Source organism: Telopea speciosissima, chromosome 4, assembly GCF_018873765.1.
Source record: "Telopea speciosissima isolate NSW1024214 ecotype Mountain lineage chromosome 4, Tspe_v1, whole genome shotgun sequence".
Taxonomy (NCBI): Eukaryota; Viridiplantae; Streptophyta; class Magnoliopsida; order Proteales; family Proteaceae; genus Telopea; species Telopea speciosissima.
Genome location: NC_057919.1, coordinates 4,043,113 through 4,060,379, shown reverse-complemented (window position 1 = coordinate 4,060,379; position 17,267 = coordinate 4,043,113). Strand labels below are relative to the sequence as shown.

The following is a 17,267-nucleotide window of genomic DNA, read 5'->3' as shown; positions in this document are numbered from 1 at the left end:
AATCTTCTATTTTGGTGATCTAGTGAATCTGTATTTTTTGTAACTCTAATTTGCTACTATAGTTGAAGACATAGAATCTCAAAAATGATACAATCTTTCTAATTTATGGTTCATGAGATATTCTTATAATATCTCTTGTCATAATATAAAAAGATATTTAACCACAAATATAATTTTTCCCATGTGATATCATGTATCCAATAAACTCTGTTATTGCACACAAGCACTTCTACTTTCTTAATATCCCATAACGAATTATAGGGTATGTACTTTAATGCTATTACTCCCCAATTCATCATGTACGTTAATCGAGAAAATATGTGATTACGATCAGACGGCCGTAAAACTTCAAAATCAAAATTCAATATATTATATATATATAAATTTTATATTGAAAATTAATTCCCAACTTTTCGAATAAACATTGGATCCAAAGTTTTGTCCGATCAATCACTGACTTTCTCTCTCTTGGATATTCCCCACATAGAGGCAGTGGATTCTATGTTGAGAATCCTCTTTGCTTACAATGCAGGATCATGAATCTAGTGTACCGATTTATAGTCTTATCAGACATCAACCATTGGCTTACCAAAATCCGTAACACCACACTGCAATAAATGGAATCTCTCAGGTCAAAGGCCCATCGAGTAGCAATTAAGTATATATCTCACACAACTTGTAGCACTACCTATGATATACATATAAGATTCATATCTATACACGTTCTTGACGTATAGCCACATCCATGCATCGAAATCACCATTTCTCGTGACATGTGATATGAAAACTATATAAATGTGATGTCCAGTCCCATTCTCAGTTTAGACCAGTTTTAGGTTAAGACCTATGGAACATTCTTATAAACCTAAATAAAATAATAAAATACAATAATTAAATTCAATAATTTAATAATTCGGGTTTAATGGATACATATTTCCAACATGGACCCCACCCGGGCAGGGGTAGGGTGGTCATTCTAGCCCCCCTGTTAGAGGAACTGGGGAACTGGGCCAGGCCGGGCCGGGTAGGGAATTGGAGAGGATAAAGATCAACTTTAAAGGTAAATTGGGCAGTGCACCACGCTTGAGAAGATGAAAATCCACCCTTCCACCCCTCTCTGATGGTGATTTTTAGTTTTGCAACGAAAGGAAAGAGAACTCCGCCAGGTCACAAAGCGCACACCGCCCTTGCGCCTAAACACAGGGACATAAAAAATGACTGTCATACCCATAGTTATTTCCATCTTTCCAAAGGATACGGTGGTCATTACGTACACCCCTATGTCTAGGCACATGGACAACGTGTGATGCGCAACTGGGGCGTTCTTTCACCCTTTTTTATTACAGAAGTTTTTTAGGTGTAATTGAAAATCACCCTCTTTTTAAATATTTTATTTGGTTTGGTATATATTTCTTGGGATAAAGAATGCTACCTGGGTAGCACTGTGTTGTCCCTGTGCCCATACAATAGACACAGGGGCGGGCAAAATGAACGTCGTGCCCCTATGAAAAGACGGGATTTCTTGGGGATGTAGCCGTCATTTCGCATGCCCCGGTGTCTAGGCACAAGGGCAGCCTACCACACGCACACAACGTTCTTTTTCCCATATTTCTTAGAGGGATGGTTGGGAGTGTGGCTTTTACGTGCCCAGACACATGATGGCACAGAATGACCGCCCCGCTCTCCCCTGAGAGGTAAGAACCCCATCCCTATTAATGCTTTCTTGTGCGTTCCCATTGGTTTCCGGCACCAATGTGTAGGGACTACACTCCCGGACATAAAACTCTTTCCTATCACTATGCCTAGTGAAGTATAACGTTTCATTATTTGCCACGTGGCAATAAATGAGTTAATCCATGTGATAGAAGATCATACAAGCATCTTATTGGTTCAATTTCAGTTTAAACTGATTAGAGGAAGTTGCTAAAATTATTAAAGATGTGGTTTTGTATTTTATATTCATCTCTATTTGATGGCATTTCGATAATTTTGCCAAAACTCTACTAAAATTATTAAAGATGCTATTTTGTATTTTATATTCATCTCCATTCGATGGTATTTTGGTAATTTTACTAAAACTCTGAATTAAAGTTTGAGAAACTTTCATTTCTATGTAATAGAATCTCTATCACATGAAGTCATGAACGAACTCATGTGGTTTAGTCCCACATCAGGTGTGTGAGTGTGGTGTGTGGTGTGTGTTGTGTATATCCGTCATTTCACGGTCCTAAAAGTCGGTTAACCTTTTGGGATTGGTGTGTGGTTAGTGTGGTTACACTTTCATCAAAAACTCATGTACTGCTTCTACCAAAAACAAGGAACTCATGTACTACCTAGTGGTAAATAGTGAAATGTTATACTTCACTAGGCATAATGACACCTAGGAAGACCAATGAACTGATGAAACTAGAATCGCCATGACCCATGTAATCTGTATATTTAATCATAGTTAATAATTAATAGTTAATTTATCAAAAAAATAATAGTTAATAGTTATAATGTGTACGAGTGCTGTTGTAATATATATTTTTTTGTAAATAATTATGTTGTAATTATCATGAAAAAACAAGGGTTTAATATTTGATTATTTGTATGTTTAGGAATATATATTCAATTATTTGTATGTTTGGAAAGTTATTTATATACTTAGGAATATTAGATATATTTAGAGTTTCAGTGTTGACATACTTTGATGAACCATCCTCCTATTATTAAAAGAGACCAAATCCTAATCGTGGAATCATTTAATAAATGAAACGGTTCTAGGGTCTGACACCTTCTACCAAAAAAATAATAATAATAAGAATAAGAATTATCCCAATTGACATGTCATTTCCTAAGTTGTTTGGTGTCTGGAATCCTGTTACTTTATCATAAATTCATAATTTAAATTTTGTGCCACTTGGGGATGTTTTGATTGGGTATGAGTCATTTTTATTCGAATTTTTAAATGATTATCTAACATTTTTTGTTGTAATTGCAGCCTATTTCAAACAAAACTTGGTGGGTTAGCAAATTGAATAATATTGATTTCCATTATCTGATTGACTGATTCCCACTTTCCTCTTGACAAATTTGTTCCATGGCTATGGGTTGGCCTATGATAATCTCTCTCTCTCTCTTCTTTGGGGCGTAGGATCGGCTATCTCACCTAGCCGAGTCATTACCATGATGATATTGATGGGCAGCTCGGCAGTAGAGGATTCAAATTGTGGTAAAGTCAATATAGAAAGAATGCATTGGATTTGGATCCTCCATTGTCGATCTGTCCGACAGGACCGAGCTGCCCAGACATGGCATCGTGCGTAAAGACCGTCTTACCCCTGTCCAAATGCTTTACCCGAATGAGGGTAAGGCGGTCTTTGCACGCAGCATCGTGTCTGGGCAGCACGATCCTACCGGACAGTTAGGCAATAGAGGATCCAGATCCGAATACATTTCATTCAAAGTAAGAAGCTTTAGAGAAAGAAAAAAAAAAAAAAAAAAAGAACGTGGATAAAAATCAACAAAGAATTCAAGAAATCACGAAAAGAAGAAAAAAAAAGATAACGAGAAAAGTAAGAAAAAGAGGTTAGAATGTGCTTGGGCATTGGGAGATTTTTGATTAAGCATATAAGTTCACTTGTCAAATCGTGTTTGTAACTCAACAGATGGTGGGATTGATCCTTTTGAAGGGATGAGATCGGGTTAATAGAGTCAATGTCTCGGAAGGAGTAATCCCTATTCTTCATCTAAAATCGGATAGCCTAGTGGTAACTTGACGGAAGTTCTTTGTAGTCGTGAATCCTCCTTACACTTACAACTTAGCGAGCTTCCCAGCAACAAGTGTAAAACTCCTTTATGTTTTCAATTCCCCCTCTCAATGCATCCTAGGATCTCCCCTCCTGATCGACACTTAACCGTCCCATTCCACACCAGATAATCTAAGTTTTTTCATTTTGATTTGTTATGATATATCAACAGATTTTGATTCTTAAAATAAATTTGCTTTCGCTGACGATCGACCTAGGGAAAAGGTTTTCTACACAAACAGTGGAACCAAATTGCATGTCTTCTCACATTTCACTCTTCATCATGAAAGATGAAATATAAAAAATACAGTAACAATAATAATATAGTTTTATTCTAATTAACTAGGCTCGGTCACATGGATTCTTGCTCTCCAATTATCTTAATTCGAAGTTATATATGATACAATGCTTGAGTTAAGCATGTCTTTCCTTACCACGTCTCTTACATTTATTTTAAGTCTGCCATTGACACTGAAATATCAAAATTAAATCCCTCAATCATAAGATTCAATTCAGGGAATTCTCATTCACCCGAATTAACATACGGGCTCGGATGAAACCTTCGCCCATGATTTATCAATCAAATTCTTAATCAACCCACAAGTGCTGCCACAATCAAGATGGACTATGTCTCTAAATGAGGTTATAAAATTTGAATTTGGTCCTCTGGTTTAGGAATCTCTTTTCAGTTGGTTGGTTGTGATCAATACGGATATCAAGTGAACAAGTGTCTAGTACAATTGATAGCTTGTGGTGTGTAAAATTATTATCAAGAAGTCTTGGGTTCAAGCGTCCTAATCCACATCTTCGCTCCCCTCTTAGAATATAATATAGTAGGACGTTTTTTAAAAAGTGGAAGCAGATTTCTGTCCGACATGATGAGTCTATCTCTCTCCTTCCCTATCCCCCATATGATCTTACAAGTCTACCCACTTGTTTTGAGGAGGAGAGAGATAGATACATGGGAGTGCGGGGCATAGACCAAACAATTCCACTCCCGATAGAGTTCTTTTTTGGGAAAAAAAAAAATTATTGATATTACACGATACATCCGATACAGTTCAATCGAATCTATCCATATGGATATCGGTGGTGACCGATACCGTCACCGACGTTGTCTTGTTCACACTTCACACACGGAGAGAGAGGTTTGTTCGCGAGGTCTGCAGAAAACTGAAGAGTTCAACGCGCACGACGTTACGAGACGTCCACGGAAAGAAAACTCAGATATTTGAATTGAATTTTTGTTTTTTCAAAATTTTGGTGGCCGGAGGCGGTGGATATTCAAGAATGGAAGCTGAGGTGAAATTACCATATTAGTCGTCGGTGAGATTTTTTTTTTTCTTATTTTTGGGTAGACGATATATTGTCGTGATCCGAAGGTGGCCGGGCAGTTATTCTTTCTCTTTCGTTCTTGAAGAGGATATATGCGTCATTAAAAAGCTTATACTTTTATGTAAAGGCATGTCGTACCACTGCACCTTCTGAAGTACAATCGTTCACCACAAAGCCCGAGGAGGAATAGAGAGACTAAAAGTAGCAGTTGATCGAAGATAGTGTTTACGGGGGTGCTTGCTCAGGTAACGATTCTCTCTATTTCTTATAGTTTCAAGCTTTATGCTACGGAAATTGGAGAATTTGAGTATCGGCTTCATTCAAGTTTTGTCGTCGTTGATCCCCTGATTTGGGTCGAAGAACTAGCTGTTTTTGCTTAATTGTTATTCCTTCGGAATTTCTGTTTGGAAATCTGATTAGATTGTTTTATGACATCGATAAACAGACTCTTTTTTTGTGTCTTGTAAACTCGCATTGACAGATTTTTTTTTTTTTCGCTTCGTATTCTGCAAATTTATCTATTCTTGGACGCATTTATTGTGTTTAAGCATAAAATTATTTTTCAGTTTGATCGTGTAGATTTTAAGCCTAGATTAAAAAGAAAAGAGTGAATTTAGGTCTTTGTTGGATGTTGTGATTTTGACGTGATCGCCCAATTTTTGAAAGATGTACTGTCTTTGTAAATTGTGAAAACAAACTTTCTGCTATTTGAACGGCTAGCTGTGCTTGCTCATTTCTCGCAAAATAGCGACGAGACAAGAAATTTTTCTTTGATTTCAATTATCCAAATTTGAAAAAAGCTTTTGTTACTGGATGTAGTAAGTGTGACTATTTTTGCTGACAGTTCCTATTCACGAGTATTAATGTATTTTTATTTTTAATTTTTGCATTTCACTGGACGTAGGGAGGAACTTTGAGAAATGGACAAGGAACAAGAACTGGAGTGGCTTGAAGCACAGAAGATTGTAATAAGCAAGGATCTTGTGGCTGCAGCCAAACAGCAACTGCAGTTTCTTGCAACTGTTGATCGTAATCGCTGCCTCTATGAAGGCCCTGTTCTTCACCGGGCTATTTATAGGTAGACGTGCAATTAAACCAGTTATCTCATAGTTACTTGAACTGTGGTTTATATATGTTGACACTTCATGGTTGAGTCTTTCATTTAATCCTTTCTTTAATGAATTTTTGCACATGGGCTAAACAATAATTTTTGTGCAGTTGTTACTTTCTGCATCTTCAGTGAGTAAAATGTCAAATTATATGATCTAAACTGCCAGCATGTTACATTTTTGTTTAAAGGAATGGAACGGATTGGACTGTTGATCCATTTCTATGTTAATGAATGCCCACTTATGCGAATGTCAATTGGTCCCTCCAGTCCTTTCCAACCAAAATCTCAAGTCCAACTAGTCAGCAACAGTTGCCTATAAATTTATAATAGCACATTATCAACCATGTGTGTAATGTGGAGTCCCTTTGAAGTCAATGAATCAATCATACAAAAACAACTTTGCATATGTCAAACACTATGAATCAGTTGGATGCAGCAGTTCCTTCTATTTAACTCCTTCATGTCCAGTGTTCAATCCTAGTTTTCATAACAAAATGGATGAAATGGGAAGGAAATTCCTCAGTAATTGTTGACTCCAACAGGATCATGAGTATGATTACTCACACATTGGTCAACCTGATACCCTGATTTTTTCCCCTTACCATTGCAATTTTATTGTTTCATCTCAATGATCTGTTCTGATTTGTTAAGAGGTGATAATTTTCAGGTATAAGACCTACTGGCTTCCCTTTGTTGCAAAATATGCTGACTCACAGGCTTTAGAAGGCCAATTGGTTGTGCCTCTTGATTGTGAATGGGTTTGGCACTGTCACAGGCTCAATCCTGTATGCATTTGACGAAAACCTTTTTCTTTTTTCTCTTCCTTCTTGTGGCTGATTTGTCTGGAATGGGATTACTGAGCTTTGTTGTTTTGGTATTCAGATACAGTACAAAGCAGACTGTGAAAAATTCAATGGGAGGATCCTTGACAACTGCAATATTGTATCCACTATCCGAGGGACTTGCAAAAAGCAAACCGAAGAAATCTGGAACAGGCTGTATCCAGGGGAGCCATTTGAGCTTGATATGAGCAACTGTTTTCCAGAGAACATTCCAGAAAAAATTTTGGAAGATTCAGAAGGCATAAAATATGACTTAGTTTCAGCTGTTAAAAGGCAGAGTCCTTTCTTTTACCAGGTAATTATGAGGATGTCCCTGATATTTTTCTTGACTTGCTGATGAGTATACGCTTTTATAAGACCTTCGAAGATCTAAACAAATCAAATTAAATGCTTTTTGGCATATTACTGCGGTTCATATCTTGATTATGCTCTAACATATACATTTTTTGAGGCAATATAAATGAAGATGGATAGAACTTTCTTGTGATCAATAATATATAATACTTCAATGGAAGAGATATAGCAGAACAATAGTTTATAGACACTGGAAAAGGCTTTAAACAGTATGACCTCTACTAAATAAATTGCTGGAGGCATAAAATTATTTAGTTAAAATCTTCATGGATTTTCCATTCAAGCAGAATTGCCTTATCTTTTCATCCTCTTCAGAGAGAGTGAGAGATCCTCTGTCCCATTTGCAATAGTGAATTGACAATGGGATTTGCAGGAAAGATCAGAGACCTTTTATCATTTTCATATTTTTTGAACATGTATCTATGGCTCATTTTCCGGAGATGTATGGGGAGCTCCAGTTACTTCATTTCTCTCACATATCTTTTGTCAAAATGTTATGAAAAATTATGGCAGGTGTCCAGACCTACTATGCAAAGTGATATATTTCTTGAGAAAGCACTGGCTAGATACAAAGGGTTTCTACATCTGATCAAGAGAAACAGAGAAAGATCCATCAGACGATTCTGTGTTCCAACTTATGACGTTGACCTTATGTGGCACTCTCACCAATTGCATCCTGTTTCTTACTGTAAAAACATGATTGAAGCACTTGGCAAGGTATTAGAGCATGATGACGTGGACTCTGACAGAACCAAAGGGCAGAAATTGGATGTAGGATTTTCTGAAACAACTAAACAGTGGGAAGAGACTTTTGGTTTGAGGTACTGGAGAGCAGGGGCAATGTACCGAGGAAGTGCTCCACGTGCTCTCACAGTCACTCCATTCCCATCAAATATTGTTAGCAAGGAGGTAGTTCCACCCAATTATTATCAGGAAGTAGTTCAGATTCCCAAGGCAAAATTTGTTGAGGTAGGTCTGATCCCTCTGAAGCTCTTTTTGCCTTTTCAATGAATCATGTTTCGTTTTGTTTATTTGACTTTGATACATTTGCCAGCCTATTGGAACATCTGAGCACTTGCATGTAGAAAATGTAAAAATAATGGCAAAACCACTGAAATTTTACCTCATTGCTGTTAAATTGTAGTATCCCAAGTTTTTGGATATATATGAACCATGAATCCATGATATCAGGGTTCTGCAACCTCTTGGATTTTGGTTGTAAGTTGAAGTAAATTGCCACTGGGAATGTTATCTATTCCCTTTTGTGAAATGGATTATCCTTTCCGAAGATGTGCTTTATCTATTTGTGTGGTGACCTTGAAATCATTCATTATGTAGAGTTTGCAAATAATTCTTGCATAGTCCTTGTCACTTTAGTACCTACAAGAATATCGATAAATCATTCTTGATTACTCTAAGACAAATCTAATGTAGATTGAATCTATTATTGCATTCTGGGGAAAATAATTACTTTTATAAAAATTTTATTAGGACATGAGAGTTTGTTAGTTCAGCTTTTGAACCACACTTTTGGAAAATTGATGTACTTCTCTGATTTTGCTTACCCTTTCTATGTCAGTGTCCAATATATGATCTGGATTAAATCCTGTGAGCAGTGCTTGATGTTTCTGATCTATTTTCTGTTTGTCTAAAAGTTAACAGGGTGGAAATCAGAAAGTTAGAGGTTTTTACAGGCCAAAAACGCTATTAAACAGATTTTTCATACACTCGGTGCAAATGTAGGGGCTAGTTCCCCCCCCCCATTGAATATGTCCAACTTGTATAGTTTCATCCAAGGAAAAGAAAAAAGATTCTGTGATATCTTTTAAACTAACGTTTTGCAAAATTCTTTTTCATATGTTTTTGGATGATTGAAAAGAATCTGCAGATTGGCCAGAAACTAAGGTTTTGTAGAACCATGGGGATATTGCCACCTCATGCCCCAACCTAATAAGGCTATCTTAACGTCCCATTTAATTCTGCCACATGGCAGAATGATGTGGCAATATTGACCGGTGGATAGAAAAGGAAATGTTTGGATTGGCAACGCATCAAATTTCTGACTCAAATTTGGTCAAATACCCACCACTTGGTCGCGCCAGACACATAGTCCCTTCGCCCTCACACAGGGGCAAGTGAAATGACCACCACATCCCCTGGAACGTGCGTCGGTCGTTTCGCACTCCCCTGTGTCAGGGCGCAGGGGCAGTGTGTCTGGCGCGACCGGGTGGCATTCTCTTTTCCTTTGCCTCTTGACCAACTCCAATTGAGCTGAAACTTGAAATGTAGTATGGGGACCTTGGGGTACACCTGTCCACAATATTTGGGCTCATCTGACATGACACATGGAAATTATTTTAGCCGACCAGATAAACTTTTTCCTTCAACATAACATTATTTCACTGATTGCCTGGTGGGACCCATTTCCATGTCCATCCTGCCTTTAGGTGGATTCACCTGTATGGCTAGGATTGTTTGTATATACTAACAGCCATGGTCACACTCTAAGTGTCATTGCAATTATAGTTAAGAGCTTATGATTACAATACTGACGGCAATCTGGGGAATATTCATTTGTTTCTTTTATGTTGGTCAGTATTTGACTAACTAGTTTCCTTTTTCCTTTATTATTTCCTTCCTTTCTGATCTTGTTTTTTCATTTTTAATGTATGGAAACATGACCTTTTTTATTTTATTTATTCAGGATCTGTCTTGAAATGATTAACTTCAAGGCTGTTACTACACTCAGCTAATGATAAATCTTAAGATTTTTTGTTACGTCCCTCTCTCTTTCAGGTTTTTCTAGAGATTGTGGGGCTGAGAAACTTACCTGCTGGGCACAAGGGTAGCTTCTTTGTCTTTTTCAGTAAGAAGCAGCCAGATATTTTCTTCAATGCTAGGAGAAGACTGAATATTTCTTCCGAGTCTGGGGAGAAGCATGTTACTGCTTTTCAGTGCGAACCTACTGGGGAGCTTTTCTTTGAACTTATGTCCCATTCAGGTTCCAAATTACCCATATCAAGGACAGCCAAAATCATGGGGACGACTTCAATCTCTCTAGGAGATCTGCTAGATCCAGCCTCTGGACTGTCAGTGGATACATGGTTTGAGTTGGTGACTATTTCTGGCACTCACTCCAAGCCAATCTCTCTGCGTATTGCTGTCTCTTTGACTGTTCCAGTCACAGCACCTCATGTGCTTCACATGGTCCGTTCACGTCCATTCTCAATGAGTTCCTGCTTCTTCCCGCTTCCAGGAAGGGTCCAGCATGCTAAGAGTTGGACATGTGTTGTGGATGAAGCTGGGAATGACATCATTGACATTCAGATGAGGTGTGTAAACACGTGCTCTTTTTCTCTTCATAAAAAAAGGGCGTACCCAGTGCACGAGGCTCCCGCCACTGCGGGGTTTGGGAGGGTCATTATGTATGCAGCTATACCCCTGCTTTCGCGGGGAGGCTGTTTCCAGACTCGAACCCGTGACCACTTGGTCACAATGGAGCAACCTTACCGTTGCACCAAGGCCCGCCCTCTTTTCTCTTCATATATGTGCTCTTTTCATTAAACATGTGCTCAATTCCTCTTGCATAGATTGAAATTTCCATTCATTCATCCAGGCAAGTCTGATTTGCATTTGGAATTCAGAGAGAGTTTGGTCGGGATGGCCTTACACCATGATACCAATACTTACTAATTTACATATACTAAAATGGGGGAGTTTTACCAGATGGTCATAGGACGGTATACCAATGACATATATGTGCTTTGGGGAGGCACAAAACCATTCTGTTGACCCCATTTAATTTGTCTGCAATCCAGGACTTGACCTAATCTCTATGATTCAAACTGTTTAATGTAGGGCATCTTTTTAGCCACTGAATAATATGATCATTCAGTAGACTTTGTTTTGGCATGTGAAACCTGAGCCCTCCAGAAGAGGTCCCTGCCCCCACATTCTTATAATCTTTATGCATACACAATTCCTATGACTATCCTTGTGGTCTATCATCGTTGAGTTTGTTGACTATATGTTTTTTTGATATCTGTGAGGTGGATCTTTGTCAAGTGATATAACATATGTGGAAGGAGAATCTTGGGTTTCGGCTGGAGGACCACAGATAGGCTGTGGCCCCTGTTACTAGCCATGCTTCCAAGTTCAGAGGACCAGGAGATTCTGGACCAACAGATGGATGCTTTCTATCTAAAAGAATGCATACTTTTTCTTTTCTTTTTTTTGTTGTTTTTTTTTTTTTGGGGGGGGGGGGTGGGGTGGAGAAGGGGGAGCATGACCAGACAATTTTTAGCCATCTGTTCTAAGCTTTGTCTTTTGGAGCAAGATTGGAATTTTATTTTAGACCATTTAAAAGAACGTACAGACAAGACATAGTGGTGTAGTTCTTTCTTAAGTATAGTTAACAACTTATTGTTAATAAGTAATAGTACAGCTCAATACTGCAACAGCAACATTAAACCCTCAGGCATAAGTGTCAATACAAAGGTCTATGCTAAGTCCCAAAATAATATGGTAGATATAAGAGTTAACGGTCTCAAAGGGAATGGTATTCCCATAACATAGCCTTGAACAAACTACCCCTTGTTTTGCCAAGTAATAAGCTAAATCATTAGCAATTCTTAGTTTCAATTAAAACTGAACCTTCATTTGAGAAGAATTGGTCTAATGTGAGAAATACAGCACCAAGTTTCCTCCGGTGGAATCTCCATGTTCCTTTGCCAGAATCTCCATCTGTTAGTTGGGGAATTTTGTTCAGGCTGTTTTTGTTTTATCTTGTTAATCTCTTAGATTGGAATTGAAAGTGGGTCATTATGACTTTTTGAGACACATGGTAAGTTATCAGTGCCCTGGATTTGCTGCAGCAATTTGGAGCCCTAGACTAAAATATATTTGCAAGTGAAATACTTGAGATATATATGGATTCAATGTTGTTCATCTACTTTATATTTAATTTCTGCACCAGATATTGTGTTAATTGAGCTATTCCCTTCTGAACTATATTGGCTTTGCATTCTATGCATGTCAGGGATTCAAGGAAAATTGAGGCAATGAACAACTGTTTCTCAATGAAAGAGTTGATTGGCATGGTAGGGTCTGGGGAATCATATGTTTTAGCAGAGTCTGTCGGAACAAAATGGTCTTTGATGGATTCTCGTTGGTCCTTTGAGCTTCAGAGGACATCCAGTGAAGATCATCATCTATTTGAGCTTAAAGGCAATCGCATGGTAAGAATCTTCATTATCCATACTTAGTTGTTTCCTTGTGTCTTTTTAGGGGATTGTTGAAAACAAATTTGCAGTTTCCATTTTCATGTAACAAAGACTTTGGCCCCAAGTCCAGGAATCTGGAATGCCAATTGGTGGATCTAAGGGACCTGTTAAAATGGTTTGATATTTCATTGAATTTAGTGATCCTAAGCAGCCCACCCAGAGTTTTTTATCCAAAATTTGAGTCATGACTATTTTTCAAAGGTGAATGGTAGATTTGAGAGGGTTGAGATTTAGATTGACATGTACATGACACATTTAGCTCCACATTCTGTCCAAAGCCATTTCTTTTCATAGTAGTGCAACTCTATACCGGTGGTCCTCTCAGTTCTCCAATGTTAAAGGTCAGCAATATTATGCAATTTTTATGATGTTTTTCATTATATGAATTTAGGATTGGGGGAGGTAGCTGTGGGAACTCTAAAACTACTGCAAAATGAAAAGGATTCAAATCAAATAGTTTCTTGTTGCTTTTGGCAGACAGAATGCGTAAGTGGACCCCATTTGGTGGTTGGTCCTGCTGCTCTGCGTGCTAGCCGTGGTGAGATATTAAGTGCTTGTGAAGGACATTAGCATTCACAATTTGAGTTGCTACCATTCTTCTCCTGCTTTCTTTTCTTTTCGTTTTTTGTATGCGAGTGTGAGAGAGTCTGTGTCAATGCTCCTGGCACCTATTTAATTCTAAGCTGCAATGGGATCAGACTTTTTATATAGCTTGTGGGATAAATAATTCATATTCCTTCGGATGTTGAGATGGAACATGTCCAACGGATGGTAGTTGGTTGGATTCCCAACTCCCCCCCCCCCCATTATTCCATCTTATGAATGGGAGTCCTGGGCATGACTCATTGCTTACCTCATAGTTGTTTCTCATGGTTTTATCTATTCTTTATACAGGTGAAATTATTCTCTGGTAGAAAGCTGGAATATGAATCCAAGTGCTGCGAGAGGAAGACAAATGAACGTGACTTCTTGACAGCAGTTGAATTTTCTCTGGAAGATCCCTATGGCAAAGCAGTTGCAATGATTAACTTGAAGTCTGGAATTCTAAAGGTAAATTTTATTTGCTTAATCTTTCTCATGAAATTATAGAGGGCGGGCCTTGGCACAATGGTTAGGTTGCTCCATTGAGACCTACTGGTCGCGGGTTCGAGTTGGGAAATAGCCTCTCCACAAGGGGGTGAGGCTGCGTAGATTATGGCCCTCCCCAGACCCTGCAATGGCGGGAGCCTCATGCACTGTGTTTGCCCATTTTTACTCTTTTCTCATTAAATTATTGCTGAACTTACTCCACAAATTTGAACAGGTCAATGAAGAGTGGTTTGTGTTGCCTGGGATTATCTTGGCTTTTATACTTTCTGACATTTTTAGAAAGGAGGGATCTGATGGTTTTCTTGCCTCTAGAGAAAATATAAAGGCAGTGGCTGTGTTATCTGAAGATGTTGATGTGTGCAAGGAAGAAGGTAAGATGGACCAGAAGGCTGGCACAGTAAATGAAGTGCAGGTTGAGGAGGCTCAGAAAAGTAGTACAGTGGTTCCAGAAAATGGTGGCGCTTGTGGAGGATGTGGAAGTGGGTGTGGCGGATGCAGTGGTGGAAGTGGAAATCTGACAAAGAGTGGTGGCTGTGGTGGCAGTGGAGGGTGTGGGGGTTGTGGTGGCGGGTGCAAGAATGTGTTAAAGAATGGGGGATGTGGTGGCTGCGGTGGTTGTGGTGGGGGTAGCAGTGATAAGTTGGAACAGAAGTGAAGCAGTGGTAGCTGTTGGAGCTCGCATATACCGAAATGAGGCTGTGATGGCTGCTATTGGGCACCCATCTGAGTAAACTGAGGCAGTGGCGATGGCTCAAGTTTATGTATATTGATAAGTAAATAATGTTAATAAGTTTCTCTTCACAAGTTGCTGTCTTGTAACAGATCCATATAGAAGAATGATAGATGATGGATCCCAACCAGTGTAGTTCCGAACCCGATGATCCCAAAATGAGGTTAACCACATCCACATGTTGCAGGGATAGAAATCAATGGGATGAATTGTCCAAATGAAAGTACATCTATTGCATCATCAGGATTTGATGCGAGAAGACATCAAAAGTTCAAAATGATGGTCTTGGTTAGCTTGTTTTGATCCAATATGGAATAGACAACTATCTAATTGGATTTTTAAGACCCTCATATGCAGAGTACATAGTTGGAACAGCCATATGCTTCAGGCTTTGCTGGGTATCCTGCAAAAATTGGTGATATCCCAAATAATATGGTTAGATGATTTATTGTATACATAACCTTTATGTGGTATATCTGTTCTTATTTAGATCCAATGAGTGTGTATTCTCAGTCATTCTTGTTGCTGTGATTGATTCCGAGTAGGCTGCAATTACATCCATTCACCTAACCGTTTACATGTCTACTCAGAAAACACTTATCAGACCATTCTGCAACCATCATAAGAAGTGGAAACATCCAGTACCTTTGCCTGGACAATTTAATTTTTTTGTAGAACCTGCATTTTTCATCTGTTTGACTCTGTTCTCTCCCTTAATTAATCATCTTTTTGTAACTGTTTCAACCTTAGCCTTACATTCAGGAACAACCTCTATAACCCTGAAAACCTAGTTAAACCTTTTTGACCTGCCAGTATGATTTACTCTTAAAAATCTCTGAATAACCAATAAAACCTTCTCCGGAGCTAAAATTATTAGGTACTTTGTCCCACATTTTTATTCTTCAGTTCAGCCCTAGATGGTCAAACAGTAGTTGATATATGAAGATCTTAGATCAAGATGACATGAAAGTATGGAACATGACCCCAACCAACTAAGCAGCTCTCACCATGATGGTGTCAACCTGGGAGGATCTCAGCCCCGAATACTTTTTAGCGATAACGGTAGGCACGTGACCGCCTACCTAATACACTCCCCCTCACTTCCATCTCTCCTCATTTGATGTGTGCGCTTTCTTGTATATGGTTCGTAACCCATCGAAACTCTTTTTGCTCCTCTTCTAAATTGTATATGATGTCTCCCTCCGCGTTCAAGATTATTCCAATCAACATTTTCAACTTCTTTAATTGGATTCCTAAAATTGTATGTAATAATCGCATCAACTGTACCCAGTAAACTTTTGCCTATCAAATATTTCTTATTAGTTTGGTTTTCAAAACCTTGTCATCACTATTTGGCCCTTTATGTTGTTCAAGTGATCGTACCTACTTATAATCCTTTGCTATTCCCGTTCTTTACCATGAAATATGCTTACTCTCCTTGTGGAGCTCCTGTTGTCAGATGGCAAGGTGAATTCAATATTCTTGGAAGGGCTTAATTTGCACTTGCTAAAGAAGTAATATGATAACCCTGTTTTTCCCCAGCCCAAAAATCGTAGGCACTTAGGGATATGCCTAAGCTCCTTGTGAAGGCTTTTAGAGACTTGGACACCCTCTCCTTTAAGGCTAACTTTACTTCCAAATTTCAGTAATCAGAAGCAAGTAACCCCTAATTCTTTCAACACTTATTTCTTTTGCAGCCCATGAACTTCGCAACACTTGCACTGTTGCTGCAAATTTTCCACCCTATCCTGCTACATGAAGCAGCTGCTTGAACTGAACCAGTGATGGTCTGCCTCAGACGGCACAACACACACACACACACACACTCACTCACTGGTGTTTTCTTCCAAGATCTAATTGTGAGACCTGCTCTCGTCACTGAATCAGAGGGTAGGTGTTTCATAGTAATACTAAAACTTCCAGAAAAGGGAGGCAGGAGCCAATGGAAGAACCTCCTCACTTTATAAAATGTGCTTCTCAGGACAAATTATTTGCTATTTTTTGTATCACTGGTATGATGATTAATGTAGAACTTTAGACTTGTAATCCTTCGATTGAAAGTCCTCTTGATGCTGTAACTTAATGGAGCACATGGTTGCTTACTTGCTTTGGTATTTCCAATTCATAATATGCAATGGGAATTGGGAATGAATGATAACAGCCATGATGCCCCTCTCCAACCGCCAGGTTGGCTTTGATGCGAGGGGCCACACTCTTCACGTTACCAACCCTATCATAAGAAAATATGACCCACTCTTCAAGTGTATTCCAATCTCTAAGTTTTGTCTATGGTTTCTCCAAATATACTTTTAATCGTTTTGGGTTAGAAAGCTTAAGATTGGTTATTGATAAGGGTTTTTTTTTTTGGTGCAAATAAGTTTATCATCTGAGGAACAAAATTCCTGTTAAATCCGCATACAGATATAGAAATATAGCCGGGGTTGGGGTGATATTCCAGCAGTTCGAAGACTGGGTAAGAGCTGCGGTTATTGATAAGGTCTTTATTTCCTTTGTTGCAGCTGTCTAACTGCTGTTAATAAAATCGTAGATGGGAAGAATATAAGATTAAAAAGTAAAGAACTTCAGTCCGAGTAGGTTATCTCCAATTGCCAAATCATGTGATTTGATTAAATTCTTGATATTTTCTCCCTTGTTTTATATACAAAAAGGTGTTGAAAATCGAAATCCCTATCAACCCTCTCTTCTGCTGCTGCTGCTGCTGCTGCTTCTCTC

At 38.6% G+C, this 17,267-nt stretch overlaps 1 protein-coding gene across 1 annotated transcript; it reads left to right on the top strand.

The window, feature by feature from the left end:
• Positions 1-6,034: 6,034 nt before the first annotated feature.
• Positions 6,035-14,600, top strand: LOC122657826 (glycine-rich domain-containing protein 1-like). Its single transcript, XM_043852617.1, has 8 exons — positions 6,035-6,204; positions 6,905-7,022; positions 7,120-7,374; positions 7,947-8,402; positions 10,230-10,765; positions 12,472-12,670; positions 13,610-13,765; positions 14,019-14,600. The coding sequence occupies exons 1-8, from the start codon at positions 6,047-6,049 to the stop codon at positions 14,457-14,459; spliced, it is 2,319 nt and encodes a 772-aa protein (XP_043708552.1). The 5' UTR covers positions 6,035-6,046; the 3' UTR covers positions 14,460-14,600.
• Positions 14,601-17,267: the final 2,667 nt, after the last annotated feature.